We start from the raw sequence: 20992 nt of genomic DNA on the forward strand, positions 1-20992 counted from the left end.
CTCCCCCACATTTCTGTACTCTCCGTCTCCTCCCTACTCTTCCCCTCTCGTCTCTGTACTCTCCCCCTCTCCTCTCTGTGCTCTCCCTCTCCTCTCTCCCGGTCCTCTTGTTCCCCTCTAAGCCTTTGACTCCCTTGCCGATCATCATTGATTATTGCCCTCTATGCGCTTCTCAAAGACTCTTACCCTTCTCTTTTATCTTGCATTTTATATTCCCTCAAGATGCTTGTAGCTCCCTGACCTGCTACGACTGTCGCCGGCTTTGACCTTGTTTTGTGTGTGTGTAATTTTATACTGGTATATATATATATTGGAGCCACTGTGGTACAGTGGTAAAGTGTGCGTTTTCGTACACTGAAGAACGAGGGTTCGCGCCCCGCAAGGGTAATAAACTGAGAGCGTTCTTCTGGCCTCGTACTGCGTTGGCGGACATCAGGGGTGCTGTGGTTGAACCAGTGTCGCTTACTATAAAGTATGCTTGCACCCAGTCGGCTTGCGCGGGCCGATTACACTAGGTTCACAGACTACACACACACATCCAAAGCCACTACAATACACTTACAAGTACTTCTCACCTTACATACTATCTCCAGACAGCCTAAGCCACTTGGTAGGGATGCATTGGCTGTATCGTCCCCGCTTCGGTTGGTATAGGCCGGTCCTGCAGTGGACACTCAAACGGCTGATGATATATATATATATATATATATATTATAAGCCTGTACGGTGTCCTCATAGTTTTAATCTAATATTGCTTCTCTATTTTTTTTTTTTTTTTACCTCTAATCCTGTGAGGCATTTCTAAATGTTTACCGACACTAGACCATTTTGTTTAACTTAAGAAGTCCTCTTTTGGTGAAGGGGTCAATGAAGGCAGTATTTAACTTCCTGTTCGAACAAACTGTCCAAATTCAAATAATATCATCAGGACACAGCATTAATATAACATAAAATACTTCATCGGAGTGAGACGATTAAACCTTGCTCTGCTTTCTGTAATCTTTAAAGCCATTTTACGGACATGACCCGCTACGACTCACTGGTGTTCACGTGTTTTTATTTTATTTTCTGTATTATTTATTTATTTATATTTTAACCCTTTCAGTCCTCTGTCTTAATATTTTCCTGCTGTTGACAGATTATTGTATTCATCTAAGAAGAGTTCCTTGGTAGCGAAGGGGTAAATATCGTACTATCTAATTTCTCCAGTTCAAAAAGTGTATCCTGAGCTGAGTAAAATCGTCTGGAGATGGCAAGGAAATTTTTTTAAAGAATTACGTCCTTGGGTTGGAGGCGCTAATTGCCAGTCAGCACACAATTATAGCTGGGACGATTCTTGCCATCTCCAGACGATTTTATTCTGGTATGGAGCGGCGTTATAAACAGAGCAACTAAAAGGAGCCCACAGTAACACCTTCCCTACCTGGAGGCTCTCTTCATTAACCTACTGTATAGTGTGATAGTAGCAAAATTAAATAGCAGAATAGAGCATGATAGTGAGGGGTTAGTAGACGAATTTTGTGTGGATTATGTACGTTTTGGAATTAGAACCGTAAATATCAAAGCCCCTTGAATCGTGAAAAAAATGAATGTTTGGGTTATTTCACCTGGCACTCGGTTGATAGTTCTCCCCCCACCGTACGTCTGTGTTTGCATGTTTCTGGACCTTGCACACCTCACTTGTAATGCTGTAAAAGAGGAAGAAGAAGAACGATATATGATGAAGTATGTGTGAGACAGGAAGAAAGAAATGAAGGAAAGAGTGGAAGGAGGGAAAGGCTATAGTAAGGTAGGTGTTGGGAACGTGAAGAATGGAGGAGGGAATGCAGAGAGAGAGAGAGAGAGAGAATTTGTCAGAAGGGCCGCCTACACTGACGAGGACCGGCATTCTTACCTCCATCCCTTCCTCCCTCCTCCATTCCTGGCGCTCCTGACACCTACCTCATTATTGCCTTACCTCCTTCACTCCTTCCATCATTTCCTTTAGTCCTGCCTCCTGTTTCTTCACCCGTTACGTCATTTCCTTTTTTGCCTGAAAGATGGGATGAGGGTTAGGTTGCTGCTGCTGATGATGATGACGATGACTTATATTATCCATAACTAATACATACTTACACCCTGATAGTCACCCCCACACCCATTCTCATCTACCATTCTTACACATACCAACAACCATACCCCCATTCACCTTTACCCTGACGCCCTCTCACCTACAGTACCTTTGTCCATATACCGTACCCACCTACAGCCATACCTGTGCTCACCTACACTTCTCCCACGTGCTCTAACCCATACTCACTCCCACCTGCCTTAATCCACACCTACTCCCACTTGCCCTGGCCCACACCCACTCCCACCTGTCGTAACTCACACCTGCACCCACCTACTAATTGCCTTTACACCCACCTACAACGGTTTCTACTCCCATTTGCCCTCCTCTCTCCTACCCTGATTTAAACTTAATCTCACCTGCCCTCACCCATACGCACTCCAACGAACACTTGCCCATATACCCCCTTACAACCATACCCTCCCACCTACCCTCCTTTATCTTACCCAAACTTACACTCACTCCCATCTGCCCCCACCCACACGCACTCTCACGTACCCCTTCCCATACTGTCATCTACATCCACACCCCTCCCACTTACCCATCTCCCACCTACCCAAACCCACGCGCAGTCCCACAAACACTTGCCCACAATCTTACCCACAACCATACACATACCTTTCTGTCTCCTACCTCAGCTTAAACTTACTCTCACCATCCCCAACCCACACCCACTCCCACACACCCTTGCCCATATATCTACAACCAACCATACCCCCATGTACCCTTGCCCGCTGGTACAGTAAGAGCCAAAAGTTCACCTACTATTCCACTTAGTGTACGTCAAACTAATGTCACTTTCCTTCCTGACGCTTCATACACAGACGGAAGCATCTATGGGCAAGGAAACAAAAATCCCTTAGCTTGGAAATAATACCCAGCAGATGAAACCAAAAAGTGGAAGAGGTGAAAATGTAGAAAAACTTTTGCCTCGCTTGTATCATCCCCTTGGACCCTTTACTAATTGACAGCAGCCAGAAAAAAAAAAATAAATAAATCCTGGAACGTCCCAAAGTTACCTGGAACGCTGGAACGCCTGGAACTCGGGCCTGGTGTCCTTATCTACCCGATCATCACCGTCATTATCAGCACTAGCCTCTGCCCTGGTCTTGTTCGGGGTTTGGATCTTTTAGTGTGGTTTCCCCCTGAAGTGTAACATTTCTTTTTCTTTGCTGAGATTTTGATGGTTTTGGGTGCTGCAGTGATCTCTCCCCCCCCCCATCTCTCTCTCTCTCTCTCTCTCTCTCTCTCTCTCTCTCTCTCTCTCTCTTTCTCTCTCTCTCTCTCTCTCAAATAAATGGGTATGATGGTGAGCCCTACCTTGTCTCATCTTTTCAGGAGAGAGGAAGAGGAGGATAATGATGATGATGATGATGATGGTTATTTATTTTAACATTTATGTACATACCAGCGTCCATAAATTCTCAGTCTTGCTTGTAATTCCTTCAGTATCAGACGTTCCTTAATATCGCCTAGTAAAAATAAAATAAAATAAAAATGACGTCATTGTAGTGAAGGGGTTGATAGGCGATGCTAATGTTTTGTGTCGAATCCGATGACGTTCTAGAATTTATTGTTACCATCTTCAGACGATTTTCTTCATCTTAAGACTTTTCAGACTAGTAGGATTAGATGTAGCCTTTATTAATCCCTTCAGTCCGATGACATTTTAATATTTATAACCGCCAGGTGATTTTCTTAAGACTTCAAACTAGCAGGAATAGATGTAGCCTTCATTGACTCCAGTACGAGATATTGTTTCATTTGAATAAAATCGCCTCGTGTTAGCAAGAATGTACTGAATTAAATCATGAAACTGAAGGGGGTCCATTCCAGGAAAAAGCCGATTTTTGTTTTTATGGTTGTCTTCTTGTTAGTAGGACAAAGTTTAGTATATGATTATTGTTGTACTTGTATTATTATTATTATTGTTATTATTATTGTTGTTGTTGTTGTTGTTGTTGTTGTTATATTATTATTATTATTAGTTCTCCCAAAATCGCAAGTTTGTTAGAGTTTTGTTAAAGGAAAAATAACTTGGATTTTTACTCTTGCAGGTAGTGACCGCGAGTGAAAAAGAGAGACAAGTCTAGGGTGAGTTGAGTGACGTTTTCATTTCTCTCATACACAGTATATATATATATATATATATATATATATACACCTTATGTATGCAGCATGATTGTAATGAAATTTTCTTTAAGTTTAGTTTGCTTATTTCCTCCCGTCTTTTCAGTTTGTTATCCGACTTCATTGTTTCCTGTAGATTCGGTCATTCAGTTATATGTATTTTTAATTATCTGAGGGGAATTTTATAAACATATTCAGTATCTGCTGCTTAAATATTATGTCTCGTGTGTGTGTGTGTGTGTGTGTGTGTGTGTGTGTGTTTGTGTGTGTGTGTGTGTGTGTGTGTGTGTGTGTGTGTATGTGTGTGTGTGTGTGTGTGTACTTAACCGGTGCACACCCACACTACTGTAAGTTAGAAATTACTAGATTGGACAAGTAGTACACCAAATCGCCGCTGAGATTTCAGGTAGTCCTGTTATTCACATATTGCCTAAATTTATAAAACATCTAGAAATTACAACCAGGGGTGTAAGCAACATTTCTGTCACAAATAAGTGTTTTTTTCGCGTAAAAGATAGAAGCATTTACAGACCCATAATTGGTACATTATTTATTTTGCTGTGGGCTAGGCTTTGTACAGTTTTGGTAGCACATCGAAGTAGCCCTATGGAAAATTTTGTAATACCTCATCATTTTTGGTAGTACCGGGTGAAAAAAAAACTACTGCTGATTCCAAACACTATCCCATACCTTTATGTAAGCATTGGTATTAGAGCATTCTCCTTTATTGCTAGAATTTTACATACCCAGTAGCAAAATTACATTCCTCTGATGTGTACAGTATACCTTCTTTTCCCCAGACTCATTTCGGAAGTGAAGCGCCGGGATGAGCAGTGGGACAGCGGGTCAGAGCGGCGGGGCGGGGGCGGTTCCAGGAGGAGGAGGAGGAGGAGGCAACCTGTACACCATAGGGGGGGTCAAGGTGCAGTTTCCCGTCAAGGCCTACCCCTCGCAGATGGCTATGATGGCGCAGGTGAGTGTGTACCGTTAATCTCTCTCTCTCCCTCGTGAGTGTGTTTTATTTATTTTCAAGTGTACTTTATTTGATTTATATTATCTGAATGTATAGACGTTTGAGTACTGGGGGAAAAATAGTTACTGGGTTTCATGTTATACAGTGTTCGGCGTTTGTGTGTGTGATTTTTGAGTGTTGGTAATTCTTAGTATGTACTGTATGTCTCTTTGTGGAACATGTTTTTGTTTGTACTTTCTTTCCTTGAGGTATTTTTCTGTAATTTTTCCTTTTTCACTTACGTGTTTTTTATGTAGTTTATTTATTTTTTGTCGGACTATTTATTTATTGATCTTTACCTATGTTGCTGTTTGTTATTTGTGTATGTATTTTAGTTTTTTTTTTATGTGTAATGATGTATCTTTTGTGGTCAGTATTTTTAAGTGGTGTTGATAATTATAACTAAGTTAATTCCTTCCATTCTCGTACACAGATCATGAAGGGGCTGCAGCGTCGGCAGAACTGCCTGCTGGAGTCCCCCACAGGCTCCGGGAAGACCCTTGCCGTCCTCTGCTCAGCTCTTGCTTGGCAACAGGCACAGAAAGGTATGAATGTGCGCTCATTTATCCTTTTTTTTTTTTTTTCGCTCATTTACCCCTTTTTTTTAGCATTATAATATTGTGGTGATTGGAATAGGTTTTATCGGTTGATTAGTTGTATCGATTTAATCGTGAGTGTTGAATTGTCATTGACTTCATATTTTATGACTGTAGTTGAATATATATATATATATATATATATATATATATATATATATATATATATATATATATATATATATATATATATATATATATATAATATTACCCGTCAATGGTAACGGTACTCTTGTTGTGCAGCAAAGATTTTCCTGTTTATCCATTGCAAGCCTTTCCCTTGCACTATCTTAACGTCATGATGATAGTAATGATGATGATATGAAAGTTTTTTTTTTTAAGTTTAACACAGACATAATTGATACGAAATCAATCCACATATGCTATGTGTGGTGGATGTACGGCAGTGAGGGCCATGGTACACAATAGTAGGGTATCATTTAATGCCTGTAACTCGACCACCATCAGCATCTGCAAATGGCGAGGATGAGTGGCAGGGGATAGCCTATTGTTTACCTCAAGACGCAGCCCCTACACTACTCTCATTTCCACCAGGGGAGAGCGAGGGCGTCTTGGCCTCTTCCATTCGATGACGTATTGTTTATGTAATTCATGCAGCCTCTAGATGATTTTACTAAATTATGGAGTGACTGCGAACTAGAGTGGTATATACAATAGATTTTACTGAGCCCTTTGATTACAAGAGGTTCCCCTTAAGACGAGTAATATTGTCCAGTGTAAATCATTATAATTCATCACATTACTCAGGCGGCAAGCATCTCCTTTCTTGCATTTTTTTTCACGAATACTTATTTTCTCCACCATCTTTACTTGCCATTCAGCTTTAGACCAACACATGAGTCAAGGGAGTGGTGTAGCAGAAGGTCATTCAGGGATAGGTACAAAACAACAGGTACATACAAAAAAAGCAAGTAATGGAATAAATTCACTTTAGTAATTGGCAGCGCTCTTTCGTAGGATTAATTGAGTCTCCCCCCCAGTATCATCTCTACCATGATTTCATTTTTTGCTAGTTTTTCTTCTGATCTGAGGTTTTGTGAGGAGACTAATAAGTGATAGTTTCTAGGGTGTAAGTTGGATGTCAGTCAGTTGCAGTCCTAATATGTGCAGTATTATTATTATTTTTTTTTTGGTAATTAACATCAGTGAATCATGTGAACTAGGTGATTCTAACTAGTCTGACATAATTTTTTAGTTGTTTTTGAAGCCATCTATCTGTTTTATTCAGCTTACTTTTTTTTCGAATTGGAAGGGTTAGATAATTTTACCTCTTCACTACAAGAGATCTCCCCTGAATATAATCGTCAGGTAACAAAGAAAATAGTAGAAAATTCATCAGTCTGAAGGGTTAAGTGCCATAATGTGATATTCTCTGGAAACCATTTTGTTCATATAAGAAGTTAAAATAGTTGAGTGCTTATATTACCACCACCACATCATCATCATCATCATCAGCCGCAGTCCTAACCTTAAGTCCTCCTCTCTTTTAGATGCAAAACGTCCAGGTATCTCGGATTGAACAGATCTTTGTAGTGGCTTTCACTTGTTCTTATCTCTTTCGGTGAGACAAGTATTGCATGTCTGGAGCCATCGTATTTAATGTTTATTTTTATCGTAAGAAAAAAATCCCACTACTGTAAATGAGGTGGAAAGTTTCCAGATATAGGAGTAGAGTCTTTTCCAGCCCATTTATATTTTATTGTGTAATTAGCCTTATTCCAGCCGACACCAGAAGATTGTATGCAGAGAGAGAGAGAGAGAGTACCATGAACCCACTTCTGTTGGGGGTAGTTCTCGTGTTCTGGTCGAGCTAACGCCAGGCGATTTTATTCAGCGAGTCATAGAAGCCTGGGTGTTAATTGCAAGTTGTCGTTGTTGAGGCGGGGATTGCTACCGAGTTACACCGAAGCACCCATTAGCAGGGATCAGCACGCGTTGCCCACTGCACCAACACGCTTAATTAATTCACCTCGATTTATTTAATGGACGGGCTCCGCGTGTTTGAAGTGCTTAGCTGTTTATTTTAGGTGGTTGTGTTTGGTGTCGTTGCTGATTAGGGACAGAAGTACCTCTAGTTAGTTTGGGTAAGTAGCGGCGTAGATAAGAACTTCAGTAATTAGGATAACTGCACTAGGCCGATTGGGTCATGCTAGGCTTCTGTAGGAAAATGTGACTAAACTGCAAAAGTAATTGAGAAACAGATATATAGGTTGGCTGGATTTTTTTTTTTTTTTTTTTTGGGGGGGGGGCATTTGTTGAACATCTTCACTTTCTTATTTGCTACCATCAGGAAATTTTCATAAGCTTGGAAGAGACATTTTGAAGTGAAGAAGTTAAATATAGCATTCATTCCTTCACCCATTCTGGGCAAAAGATATGTGGTTTGCTGAATGTAATCGCCTAGAGGTAGCAAGAATAAGGTAGACAGATACGTCCTCGAATTGAAGGTGTTAATATACACGTACTATGCTCTTGATGGTTGGAAAAAGAGGTAGGCCAAGGTGGAGGGACAAATTATGGTAGGTGGTAGTGCGTAGGAGGAGAGATTGCTACTGAGGATTGAAATTGAAGGGTCTTTTTGGTAGGAATTAGGATGCGTCGGAGGCTGTAGATCAGATAAATCGATTGACAGTTGTCTGTTTTAGTTTGTTTAATATATCGGTAGGGCACACCTGAGTCAGTTTGAACACACTCACTGCTCCCACCCCTACCCCAGAGGAAGTCATAGTCAGGGCATACATAGAGCTGACCTGTTGTTTGTTGGTCGGAGCTCTTGCTAATTTTACGAATGTCATCACGTACTGTTACTCGAGCTTAACTATCACCGTAGCATTGGAAATCCAGTTTTCGTTTGCTGTGAAATCTCATGCCTGGGTAGGATACTCGTAAAAGAGTTAGCAGGAACTATGAGAGCTAAGACCAAGAACAGAAAGGGGGAGGAGGATGGGTTATATGAAAGAGTGTTGTTTGTTTTGGAATGAGGGGTCGTTGGTCGCTGGGGAAGGGGCAGCTACGCGGGGTAAGTCAGTGGGTAGACAGATAGACGTTTATTTGGGTTTAATTAGCAACTAAATCCCCATTAAGAGAGGAACGGGTGTAGTTGGTATTCTGCTGGCGTGTGCATTAATGTTGGGGGACGAGGTACGGTGCTGTCCTGGGCATTTGGCTCCTTTGTCCTCTGCCTTATTTTATCGACTGTGCCCCTTCACTCTGTTGACGCCGTTTTCATTTTCTTGGCTGCTACCAGACGATTTTATTTTGCTTTTTGAGTATCTGGTTTCGAAAGGTTTAAAGAAGGCTGTGTTTACTTTCCCCAGTTCATCTTTCTTTTCACCTTTAGTCCTTTAGTTGAATGAAATCGTCTGGGGATATTGACAGTAGAATGTAATATACGTTATCTTAGCGAACTGATTAATTTAAGCTTTGTTCACCCTCCGCTGTACTCCTTAGTATCATTAGACCAAGTACCCCTCTCTCCTGTGTTATACCTGCTGCCGTTAGATGATTTTTGCTTACTTTTGGGAGGACCTGCTCTAGTGAAATGGGTAGAAATATTATCCGTTAAATCTCTTCAGTACTGTGGCGGTTTTTATTTATTATATTCAATCCCACCAGACGATTGTATTTAACTTAGAGACCCAGCGCGGTGAAGAGCGTTTTTTCTAAGGTGCAGTTTAGTCGGGCTGTATTTTCATGGGTGTATTCCAAGTAACTTTTATTCAGCAATTACTTTGTGCGTATAACCTTTTGAATAATTGACATGCTGGTAGTTTGCGTAAATAACGTGGAGGAAAATATTATCACCTAGCCATATGCAGGAATAATTGAGGAAGAAGTGATAATTGCCCTTCTATACCCACAAGAATATGAACTTTAATTATGTAATTTAGTGAAGGAGAGAGGAGAAAAAATGTCGTTAAGTTTAGGAAGATTTCTGCTTTTAACCCCTACAGGCTGGTAACATATTTCTAGTTTATTCTTGTTACCTCCAGACGATTCTGTTCAGCTTAGAAATCATCTCTAACAATCAGGAAGGTTAATTAAGACTATCAAACCTCCCCCAATTGAACAGTCTCTACTGGGCTTAGTATAATCGTCTGAAGGTAACAAGAATGAACAGAAAACACGACACCGGAGTAAAGGGAGTAAATATCGTGTAAATGCGTTAAGAAATTGCACTATAGGCCTGTGACACCCGATACGTGAAATCGGTTCATTCATTTTATTGTTTTTATTTGTTGTTTTGTTCTTAATTGGCGAACTTTAATGTAACATCCACTTTTAGCATTATCAGTCTCGTACTGCAGGACTCTAAGCTAAATGGAATAAATTTGTCTGATGTTAAATGGATTAAAATACTAGAATTGTTTGGACTCGATTAGTATATTAGAGTTATCCCGACCATGAGAGAATAATGATATGCACTTGAGGACCCATATTAACGTGTGTGATTATAGTTAATAGCCTCTTTCTCCTGCCCCTGATGTATGGCTGTCTGTCACAAGGAGAAAAATGCACCCTGGATTTCTTTTGACTACCTGCCAGCTCCATCAGACTCTTAATATATGGTGGGGAGCTGAAAAATGATGCATAAAACACACACACACACACACACACACACACACACACACACACACACACACACACACACACACACACACACACTCCAGCATGGTTTCGTTTTTTGCGTTACTTATACGGTGTTATTCTTGCTACTGTCTGACGAATTTTATTTTGCATATGGCAGTTTTATTTATTTGAGTTCAGATTTTCTTAGTATTACCCCGGACCGTTGTGCTGTTCCCTCAATCGTACTATTTTATTTGGCTTAGAGAGAGAGAGAGAGAGCTCGTAGAAAAGGGTCTAACATTTTTCTTTTTTACTAATTCCTTTTCCTGTTCTATTTTTTAGTAATCACGGACCAGTAGACGCGATGCAGAACTTTTTTTTTTTTTTTCCCCTCGCCCTTTTTCTTCTTTTCTTTCCTCCCCTATTCATTCATTCTTTCTTCCCTCCCTGCATTCTTCTCTCCAGCCTTAGTCGTGTGTGGAGGGAGGGAGGCAAAAATGGAGGGAGGTAAAAATGCAGCGAGGGTGGAAAAAATTGGGATGCGTCCTTTCAGTGGTGACAGATAGGGCGGGTTCTCGTTTTCTATGCAGCCCGTACTTTTTTTATTTTTTAATGGGGAACTGCTTCATTGGTGGTTATGTAATTGGAGATGGATTATTATATATTTCTATGCTTTGGGCTGGTGATAGCTTGAGAGTGTTTGGTTTTTGTATACCTTACTTTACGGTGAACTGATGCTATGGTAGAAAAACTTATATAAGGGAAAATATTCAGTAGTTTTAGAATGTTTTTCATTTTTTATGGTCGTATTCTTGTCTTTCAGAGGTGACAAATAGGGCCGGTTCTCGTTTTCTTTACAGCCCCTATTTACGTTTTTAAAGGGTAACTGCCGCATTGGTGGAGTAATTAGCAATGGATTTTTAGTTTTTCTTTTCTTTTTTTGATTATTAACCCTTTCTGTAGAGTGACGTCCATTGTTTTTCATCCATGGTCAAGTCAGGCAATTATGTTCAGCTTTGGAAAGACTTATCGTGTTCCAGGGGCAAAAGGCTGTTTCTGGTCCCCTTGACAGCGAGTTGTCTATCCTACTGTAAATATATATATATATATATATATATATCGATCTATATATATAAATAACGATATATATATGGTGAACCAAATGAAGTATAAAATATGCCACCGTGCTGTAGTGGTTATTTATATAGCTATTTGTTTATTTTTTTGTGGGGGTGTCACTACGGCGGACTCTCGTTTCCTGGGCATCGTGTTTTTATTAATGGAGAACTCACGTGCTTGATGAAGTAACCGACAGTGAATTTTTACATCTTGTCTTTCACTGGTGACAGTAAAATGTGTCGTTTTTCGTGCAGCTGTTTTTTTTTAGGTGGAACTGCTTCATTGCTGCAGAAACACGAATCGAAAATGTTGCTAGTGATTTTATTGTTTCGATGTTTTTGATTGAATACAGATTATTGTGACTGACACCTCCTCCATGGGCGTTATGTTTATGGCTCAGTGTGTTGGTCTGCCTATTTCAGCCAGTAGCATTGTGGGAGAACTGTCCGGTGGAATTCATCACAGGTGGTGTAATGAATGAGAACCATCAGAGCAACAAGTTGTTATGTATGTATCTGTATATAGATCTAATTTCGGGACTTGCTGCCTTTCGTGGTCTAGTGATGGAATATTTTAGCCGGGGGGGGGGGGGACGCCGTGCCCTACTCATATTTGCACGGTTCCGCAAGAGGTGATTCTAGAACTTTATTGTTGTTAACTTAAAAAATTGTCTGTGCAGCGGTACCGGAGATTTAGGTCGGTCTTCGTGGCCAAAAATCTCGGCTTTAAAACATGTAATGCTTGGATGTATGTATGTATGTGTTTAGGTGGTTTCTTGTTTTGACGACACTGCTGATCGTGTTTTTTTTTTTTTTTTTTTCCCAGGTAAGGGTGTGACCGTTATTTCATCGATTTTACTTACCTGGACGGATAGTTAATGAAGGTAAGTAAAATCAGCAAAGTACAGTATATACCACTTTATGACTTACCACCGGAGCATCGAGAGAGAGAGTACCCTTGCTCTTTCAAAACTCACCCGAGTCCCTTAAATACGTCCTCCCTGCTAATTCAAAGGGATGTGAGAATGGGATGGTGGGAGGGGCTGGTGGAGAAGGGAGAAGAGGAAGGGGGAAGGTTACTGGGGGAAGAGGAGGAGGGGGATCGAGGGTAGAAATAGGTGGGGTGAGGGGGATGAGCAGGGGTGATATGGGGATCAAGGCAGGAAGGGATATGATTGGGTTGGGGGGAATTAAAGTAAGGGATGTGAGAATGGAATGGAGGAGAGAGTGGATCCTAGGGTTGGGGATGGTAGAGGAGAGGTGGGGGATATGTTGGGGAGTGGGAGGGGAAATAGTGGGAAAGCTGTTGGGGTGTTCAGGGATAGCGGGGGAGGGGTTAGGAGGAAGGGGGAGGACATAAGCAAACCTTCACCTCCCTTTCATTATTCACACTAGATTAAATGGTCCGCATGCATTGATGTCAGGGGCTGGCCATGAGGGTGAGGGATGGGGAGTGGCAGGCGGAGTGGGGAGGAAAAAGGAAGGAAGGAAGGGGGAAGAGGAGGGAAGGAGGAAGGTAGGGAATGATGGATGGAAGGACGGCAGGCTGGAAAGTAGGAAGGCAGATATGAAAGAATGGAAGGGAGGGAGGAAGGAACAGTGGTTGGAGGGTTAAAGAATGGAAGGGAAGGAAGGAGGAGGGAGGAAGGAATGAAGGGTTGATTGGGGAAGACTGAAGCCTGGATGACGAATAGGGTGGTTGGGGAGTATGGGTTATTGGGGAAGGAGTCCAAGTAGGTATAATAATTTCATGAAACATAGGAAATTATTTTCATTTTATTAGTACTGTCATCAGATGAGTTTATTCAATGTAGGAACGTACCGGTATTAGAGAGAGAGAGAGAGAGACAGAGAGAGAGACACTTACCTCCCTCACCTAATTTATAGAAATCTAGTCTACTTCGAGTGAGAGGGAGGATGAGGGAGGGGGGGGGGTAACTTCTCTAAAAACCTGCCTCTTACGCTACTCTTCGCCCCCATGGAGTGACACTTAACACCGAGCCCCATTCCCACACCGACTTTAGATGGTCAGTTGATCCCGGGAATCTTTTTTTATACTAATTTGTGAGCCATTGAATGAGTCGGTTCCACGTAATTAAGTCAATAATTGGTGCTCCTCTTCTCTCCTCTCCTTTCTTCTCTCTCCTCTCTCTTTTATGCCGTCCCCCTTTTTACTTGAGGCACTTAGCTTCTGGATTTTTTTTTTTTTTTTCGTTTTTTTCCGGTGTTGTGGCTGTTTTTTCTGTTTACTGTTTCTACAGTATATGTGGATTAGGGTCTTTGTTGCTAGGTGTAAGTATATATATATATATATATATATATATATATATATATATATATATATACACACACACACACACACACACAGTATATATATAAAACTGCGCGCGCGCCTTGAAGAGATATGGTGGTGTTGGGACCACTTTTTGGGCTGTGCCTTTTTATGCTTGGGTAGTGCAGTAGGAACTCTAGGAGTGGGTGTCATAAGGGGCATTTTTTTTTTTATCTAGGCCCATTTTTTTTTTTTTTTTTTTAATGGCGTTTTGTGAACTTTGGGGATAGTAAGTATAATAATTTCGTCAGGTAGTAATCTGAATAAATTAATTAACACACCATCATAACACAGAGATTAATTGCTATTGGGTGATTCAGTATCGTCTTTAATATCGGGTGTCGTAGGGGACATTTTCCTTGTGTACCCTTTTCCCCTCCCCCGCATTTTCACCATTAATGAATTAATTGGGAGAAGTGGGCCTTTCATTGCTGTGAAATGAAGGGGTGAGTGGAGATGTCAAAGAGAGGTGTTGCAGGCAGGAGCTTCACATATTAACGTAGGATAATATTTACGGTAATATTTCTCCCAAGATATTAATTAAGTAGCAGGAGAGATAGACGTGGGAGGATTTTGCGTTTTCCTTCCCTCGTCCTTGCCAGTGAAAACAACTAGTATTTACGAAGGGAAAATTGCCCGAAGTTATTTTTTGTGAAGAAATCGTAAGTTTTTTGTGAAGGTCCTTTTTCTGCTCATTAGTGACGATGCCACTTCAGGTGCCCTTTGAGTGTGGAGTAGGAAGGGTGCTGAGGTGAAAGGATATAAGGTTTTTTGATGCCTGGAATGAGATGGGTAAGTGGTTATCACGGGAGTAGCAGAAGTACGCTGGGTGCAGGTTAGTCCTAATATTGCCAGGTTAAACTGTTCCCAATATTCGAGGAAGTTTTACAATTTTCACAATGATAAGTTAGGTATATATATATATTCGTACATATGTATATCACACACACACACACACACACACACACACAGCCGAAATCCCATATTCCTCTTTCTTTTACACCAGTCCACATAAATAAATACAATAGTAATAACGATATCGGTGGGTGTTAAATGAGATAAATACCCGTCTTCCTCTTTTTCTCATTTATCAAAGGTGTTGGTGGTCATACTAATTACAAACTGAGGTCTCGCCAAGGAAGGGGAAAGCGGACAAAAGGCGGCATTGAATCTCACGGATCAAAGGCCAGCCCAGCATCATTTCCAAGACCATTTATTTTGAAGACCAGCTAGAGCCATTTACTACGTCGAATTGGGAATAGGATTTTTTTTCCCAATTAATTAGGGAGTGATCAGGACCATTCTCGATTTTTAAAGGCCATCTTCGTACTGACCTTTTTTCCACTTATTTTGGGGATTTTCTTTTTTTTTAAGGGAGTGCTAGGACCATTCTCGGTCGTTAAAAGCCATCTTCCTGCTGACTTTTTTTTCGTTTGGGGGATTTTTGTTTCTTTGTTGATCGCAATTTTTCCACGGACAGACTTTTTTCTCTGCTAGACTCTTTTTCTGATAGCCTTTTTTCTTTTACTTGTAGACCCTTCTTTCCTGATCCCCCCCCCCCTCCCCCTTTTTTCCTGACACCTTTTTTCGTTGTAAACTCCGAGAAGTTCGAATCTTTATGAGCTGGAGAGAGGATTTTCGGCCTTGTAATGCGACCTGGGGCTTTAATTTTGACAGATCACCTTCATTAAATTTACTAGGTACGGGAGCCTAGCCACGGACTCCTACACAGTGAAGATCGGAGGGGAGGAAGTAACGTGGGAATGGCAGTGGACGTTTATTAAATTTCTGGATGTCTTTTGTGATTTATATTTTACTTATTATTTGTATTTTTCAGTATTTTTAGTTATTTTGATTTTTTCGTGTTTATTTTATACTTAGTTGCCGTTTTATTGATGGATTTATGTTTTTTTTTTTTTTTTGGCATTTGTTGTATGGTTTATTTATTTTTTATTGATACACATTATTGAATAGTTGTTTTACGGTATTGAGTTCTTTTTTGTTTTTACCCTTTTCCTGGCAGACCCGATTCGTGGGTGCGTTTTCTCCGAGGTGTTGTGAAGGAGCAGAAAATGAGAGCTAATTTAGAAGCGCGTCTGAATGGGCTCTTTTGAGGGTGTGTGAAAAGTGAAATCAATAGAGCGAGTTTAGAGCATCGCGCTTGTTGTGTTATGTGGGTGTATTGTTCTCTCGTGGAGCCCCCGTCGTTGTTCTGCAGGTCCCCCTTCACCAGTCTTCGCTTATTCCCATTTTCTTTTTCCTTTTTGTTCGCTTCCTTCGTCTTCGCCTTTTCCTCCTCCTCCTTCGTCTTCGCCTTTTCCTCCTCCTCCTTCTCCTCCTTCTCCTTTTCCTCCTCCTCCTTCTCCTCCTTCTCCTTGTTTTCTCCTTCCTCCTTCGCTTTCCTTACCCCTCCTATTCCTTCTCTTTTCTTATTTACCACTTCATTTCTTTACCTCTCTCTCTCTCTCTCTCTCTCTCTCTCTCTCTCTCTCTTTCTCTCTGTCTTCCTGTTACTTGCTGATTTTATTCAGTTATGGAGAGCCAGGTAGTTGTGAAGGTGTAATTGGAGGATGGAGTGAGAGGCAACCTGGATCATACTCCTTTCACCTTAACTTGGCCTAAATTTGCCCTTTCTTTGGAATGCTCAGTAGAGTAGCACAAAGCTTAACGATGCTGGTCACGAAGAAGAGCTGTAGAAAGGGTGTCGAGTCGTAAAATTACTGTATATTCCTTTGCCATTGAACTGTATGAAATAAATATCGGGAAAAAAAATGTCAGGTTGAGGTGAAAGAGCTGTAGTTGGGTAGAAAATTGCAAAAAGGATTATTATTAGATCTTGTTAGTGTGGGGTAAAGAGGGAAGCGAAGTGGGAAAGGAAGGGAAGGTGAGGGTGAAGGAGGTAAGGAAGTGAAACGAGAAGGCAAACGGAGAACGAAGAGAATTCAAGATAAAAGGAAAATTAGAAGGAAAAGGAAGTGAGGTGGAAAGGCAGAGAGAGGGGGGGGAAAAGGTAATCTAGTTGGGAGTGGAGAACGAAAGGGATTGAAGTAGACTAGGAAATAGGAAGGGGAAAGGAGTGAGGTGGGAAGGGAAGTGAAAAGAGAAGGGATGCTAGGCTAGGAATATAGAGAACCATAAGGAAGAGGGGTAGGAGAGAGAAGTAGTGGAAGAGTTGTGAGAGGATGAATGTAAAATGGATAGAATTATGTCATGATATTTATTTATGCACAGATTTATTTGTGTTTTTTGTTTACGCGTCCGCCCTATGTGGAGGTGCGATGGATAGGTAGTTAGCGTACTTGTCTCCTGATACGTGTGCCCCGAGGCTAGAACTTCTGCCACAAGGGACAGACATTTATTGTAGGTGCTGGTAGTATGTCTTTTCATATGCTTCCGTATAGCCACACCCTTACGGTTTAACGATGATGTATACTGATTCGTACATCCAGAAACATAGACAGATCAACTCCTTCTTCACAAGCATCACTCCGCCTTCCGACACACCTTCCTCATTCGTACTTTCCCAGCATTGAGAAAAGTTAATTCTGATTATCGAACTACCTCCGAGGAGAAAATCTGACCGTACAGCGGTTCTAATAGTTATGGCCTGATGCAGATGTCCGTGTGTGAGGAGGGGGGCAGCGGCAGTGGGCTGGGAGGTGGGGGCGTTGTAGTTCCCATGAGCATCGCGGCAGGAGGCCTGTTGAAGAGCTTTTGTGTAGGCCAGGAAACAGCCCCTCTCCCACCCAATCACCGCCAATCCATGCAAGCTACAATTTCACCCACTCTTAACCTCTTCAACCGTAGGACCAATTATTATTATTTTTTTATCATTACCATCTTCAGAGGATTTTATTTTCGCAAGAGGTGTTAGAAGCGTACACTCTTCCACCCAGTCAGAACCAGTCCAAGGAAAATATAGTTTCACCCCAGTCGTTGTTCACCCCCCTAAACTCGATCAAGGTTAAATTATTCTTTCTCCAGACGAGTGTATTCTGTTTAGGGCGGTTTTGTTTTATATTTTTTTAACGGTAGGGGTTAGATTTAGCCTTCTTTAACTCCAGTATTATTAGCTTCGTCTGCTAAGCTAAATACGTCAGGTGGTAGACTGATTAAGGTGAAGTAGATGATATCGGACTGAAGGGAAGTATGATGAAATATAGGGGCAGTGTTGTTTTAAGATTTCTTGTCTGTGCTGTATTTTAAATGTGTGTGTGTGTGTGTGTGTGTGTGTGTGTGAGAGAGAGAGAGAGAGAGAGAGAATATAAAGAAACGGTATGACTTCTTATAATAATTCTCTCCTGTGATGTCTGTCTTAAAATATGGTTAAGATCTTTATAAATTCTTCCACAGATTCTAAGTCAGCGTAGATAACAAAGCTGTAGCGTGTTGATTTATCTGTTTATTTATTTAATTTATTTATTTATTTTTTTTACCAGAGAACAGATTCATGTCCACTTAACAGCTAAGTTGATGGCCACTTGTAGTCAGATTGGAGGGTAGACATGACTATATTCTGTTCACTTTACCTTGGCCTAAAACTACCATCCCTCCATGTTTGAATGCCGAGTTATGAAAATAGTTTAACCAGAATATGATGCTAGTCACGAAAAAGTGCTTCAGAAAGGATGAAGAGCCACATTATTGTCTCTTTATGTCACTGAGCTACAAGGAATATGCCACAGAAGGACAAAGTTAAGATGAATAAAGTATAGTAACCAAGGAGACCCATTCACACCTGATAACTAAGGGTTATCGAAAAGTGTACCCCCACGACTTAGTATTGGAGTAGTTAGAGTGCCCCAGTTCCGTCAAATGAAACAGACGGACTATTGATCTCCCATCCCCTCACTCTTCCTTGCGTCTCCCTATCCACTCGGCCACAACAGGTCCCATTCCACGCCCCGGGAAATCCAGTTTGAGGGTAATGGCGGTGGCGGCGTCTCTCCTTGCAACAAAGCGGGGGTGAGGCGTGCAACATAGCCGGATTTAGGCGTGCAACATAGCGGGATTTAGGTGTGCAACATAGTGGGGAGGGCGTACAACATAGCGGGATTTAGAGGTACAACATAGCGGGATTTAGGCGTGCAACATAGCGGGGAAGGCTTACAACATAGCGGGATTAAGCGTACAGCATAGAACCGAGGTTTGCAGCATAAAGTGAGGCGTGTAACATAGCGGGGGGAGGGATGCAGCGTAGCAGGAGAGGCGTACAACATAACGGGTGTAGGCGTGCAACATAGCCGAGAGGAGGCGGTAACTTAGTGGGTGAGGCGTGCAACATAGCGGGGGAGGCGTGCAACAAGGCGTGCAACAATGGTCTCCTGATTGACTGCCTGATCTGACGCGGATGGGGGTCGTAATTGCAGTGGGAAGATCAGATGGAGGGAAGGACGGAGGGAGGGAAGGGAGGGTGGAAAGGATGGAGCGAGGAGGAGAGGGAAGGACGGAGGGAGGGAGTGAGTGAAGAACAGAGGTGAAGAAGGAAGGACGAGGGAAGAGGGAAGGACAGGGGAAGAGGGAAGGACAGGGGAAGAAGGAAGAGAGGGAAGAGGGAAGGACGGAGATTGAGAGACAGGGAAGGCGGGGGGAATAAGGGGAAGAAAAGAGGACACAAAAGGCGACGGAGGGCTGGGAGGGGGAGAAGGAAGAACAGAGAAAGACAGAAGCGGAAATAAGAGAGAATCCTATTTGTTTGTGTGAATAAACACTAAAAACATCCAACTGTATGTAATAGATACTCACAAGTAAATTCACATATATTGTGTACAGTATACTATGTCAGTTTCTGTTTCTTGTGAAAGAGAAGATAGTCACAGAGTACAATCCTGAGTAATCTGTCGTCTGTCATTCACGTCCAGGTCGACCTGAAGAGAGAGAGAGAGAGAGAGAGAGAGAAAAAAAAAACTTTCTGTAGTGTGGATGTAGTTACATAATCATTGTTAAAATATGCAGTAGTACTTGCCCTGCAGGAATTTGTGTTGGAGATCTGCCTGCTCATGTCAGGTATGTGCAGTCTGGTCGCTATAGAACTGTACATAAACATCCTTGTGTTTTACTACATATTAATGTTAAGTAATTATTTCCTATTTTTATGTTGCTTCATTTACCTTTGAGCTTCATCCTAGTAGTTCTTGTCACAGTATTATCTGTATAGCTAATAATATTTATAAATAACGTCATCTAAGTTAGAGAGGGTGGGGGGAGTGGAGAGGTAGGAACAGAGAGAAGGAAAGAGACGCGGAGAGAGGAAATGAGTGAGTGAGGGAGGGAGAGGTGCGGGTTGGGGAGGGGGTCGGGTGGGGTGGTGTGTTGGTCATCTTCCTCGGGTTACCTTGTCATTGCCAGTCTTCTTTGTACTCCTTTTAAGAGAGAGAGAGAGAGAGAGAGAGTTTTGGGTGAGTTGGTGCAGAAGAGGTAATAGGTGCGTGCGTGTGTGTGCTTGCGTGCATGTCTTATCATCCCTTTCCCTTTCATCCCCTGCACACCTACCTTGCTCTTCCACACCTACACCCAGACAACATACTCTCCTATCATTCCATCTACTTGCGCTGCCTTCATTACTTCCACATACTCCCCCACCTACCTGCACTCCTCCCACATAAGCAACCCCCCCCCTCTCTCTCTCTCACATGTCTCTTCCCACTTTCCCACCCACTTACTCTCCACATGTACATTCATTCCCTCCCCATTTACCTTCTTACTTCTCCCATGTCCCCTTCTTCCCATTCTCCGTTTCTCCCTCCCTCCCTGCCTCCTGTTCCCCTTCCCTCACCCGTCCCTTCTTCCTTCCCCACAGCCCCTACGCCTACCCCCACCCCCACCCACCAGTTATCAAAGCCTCCCCAGTCTCATCTCCGGGAGCTAGGTTTTACTCATCTTTTTTCGTAGTGTGTGTGTGTGAGAGAGAGAGAGAGAGAGAGAGAGAGGGAGAGAGAGGGTGGGGGGATATACTTACCTTTAACGTGGTTCGCTGTTTTGATACAGACGGGGAAAGAGTACCCCAACGGGAAGAGTGGAATTGGAGTCGAGAGAGAGAGAGAGAGAGAGAGAGAATTTTTTAGTTTTTCAGTATACTTTTCGTGTGTATCCATCGTGTTCATA

At 41.9% G+C, this 20992-nt stretch overlaps 1 protein-coding gene across 1 annotated transcript in view; it reads left to right on the forward strand.

Annotated features, from left to right (window-relative positions):
• The first annotated feature begins 5066 nt into the window (after positions 1-5066).
• LOC145408810 (Fanconi anemia group J protein homolog) overlaps positions 5067-20992 on the forward strand; it is a 459949-nt gene continuing 444023 nt past the window's right edge. The window contains exons 1-2 of the mRNA XM_080279456.1: positions 5067-5213; positions 5686-5797. Coding sequence (XP_080135582.1) covers positions 5067-5213; positions 5686-5797 — 259 coding nt within the window. The remainder of the gene's footprint in view (positions 5214-5685; positions 5798-20992) is intronic.

This window comes from Coenobita brevimanus, chromosome 78 (genome assembly GCF_032717465.1).
Source record: "Coenobita brevimanus isolate Jiangsu-jjx chromosome 78, ASM3271746v2, whole genome shotgun sequence".
NCBI classification, from domain to species: domain Eukaryota; kingdom Metazoa; phylum Arthropoda; class Malacostraca; order Decapoda; family Coenobitidae; genus Coenobita; species Coenobita brevimanus.